The 1,303-nt window shown below is 38.6% G+C and overlaps 1 protein-coding gene across 1 annotated transcript in view; it reads right to left on the bottom strand.

Annotated features, from left to right (window-relative positions):
- Positions 1-1,303, bottom strand: part of LOC106469009 (glutamate receptor-interacting protein 1-like) — a gene marked incomplete at its 5' end in the record, with an annotated part of 26,147 nt that overhangs the window by 9,162 nt on the left and 15,682 nt on the right. Inside the window, one exon of the mRNA XM_022397410.1 lies at positions 954-1,115. Within this exon, the coding sequence (XP_022253118.1) occupies positions 954-1,115 (162 nt within the window). The remainder of the gene's footprint in view (positions 1-953; positions 1,116-1,303) is intronic.

Here is a 1,303-nt window from a genome sequence, read left to right as displayed (position 1 = left end):
TTAACTTTATACACAAGTGCCAAAATACTATAATTAATTTGCTCATGTATGGTACTTTCACCTTATGTATATAAATAACTCGGTATAAGCTTGTATCATCAAACACATATCTAATAGATGAAATATATACACTGTACATATAATAACTAACTAGTTATAAAAATAATATATATATATATATGTTTGGACATGTGAATGTGAGGTTTAAGGAACCTCAGTATAAAGTTACTCTGGTCAAGAAGTCTACTGGTTGGTACTGAATAACTTAGTAGGGTTTTTTTTTTCTGTCATAGTACTATCAAATTGACATTAATCATTCTGAGTTAAAATAACTTAATAATTATAACGTTATCAATGACGTACGTTTCTATGTCTAAGGGACCGGCATGGCCAGGTGGTTAGGGAGTTCGACTCGCAATCTGCGGGTCGCAGGTCCGAATCCCCGTCCCACCAAACATGCTCACCCTTTTAGCCGTGGGGGGCGTTATAATGTAACAGTCAATCCCACTATTCGTTGGTAAAAGACTAGCCCAAGAGTTGGCGGTGGGTGGTGATGACTAGCTGCCTACCATCTAGTCTTAAAGTGCTAAATTAGGGACGGCTAGCGCAGATAGCCCTCGTGTAGCTTTGCGCGAAATTCAAAAACAAACAAACTTCTCAGTCTACGTTCATAATACGTAAATACAAGTGAATGTTAGTTACCTGTGTAGCACACGTTTTATGTAAACACAGAACACCTTTAGCACGAAGAACAAGTTTGGTTCACACAGTTCATATTTCAGCAATTTTAAAGAAGTTTCTAAATAAATCAATTCCAATGGACTATCCTGGTCAAAAATCGCTTAAGACACTTTGAGTAACCTTAGAATACTTATCTCAGCCTAACGCCGCAACTTAGTCAGACTACTTATAACACTTTGATGTGTAGAGCCCGAGTTCACACGAAAACATACAATATAATGGGCTTACCCATCATGGATACGTCGTACTCGACGGTAAACAAAGCCCTCCCTTCCAGCTGTTTTAATACTGCCAAGGTGTCCTGCAGAGAAGCATTACCCAGGTTAATGTTTTCCACTGCTAATAAACGGTCTCCAGCTTTGATTGTTCCTTCCCTATAAAATGAAAAGCAATGAAATATTTTTAAGTTGAACACCGAAATGTGACAAAGCAACGATAATCAATAGGCTTAATATTCGTGATAATAGTCTAACGATTTTTATCCCTCCCTCCCCCAGTGGCACAGTGGTATGTCTGCGGGCTTATACTGCTAGAAACCAGGTTTCGATACCCGTGGTGGGCA

This window comes from Limulus polyphemus, unplaced genomic scaffold (assembly GCF_000517525.1).
Source record: "Limulus polyphemus unplaced genomic scaffold, Limulus_polyphemus-2.1.2 Scaffold3262, whole genome shotgun sequence".
Classification (NCBI taxonomy): domain Eukaryota; kingdom Metazoa; phylum Arthropoda; class Merostomata; order Xiphosura; family Limulidae; genus Limulus; species Limulus polyphemus.
Note: the sequence above shows the minus strand (reverse complement) of the source record. Positions and strands in the feature narration are given on the sequence as shown.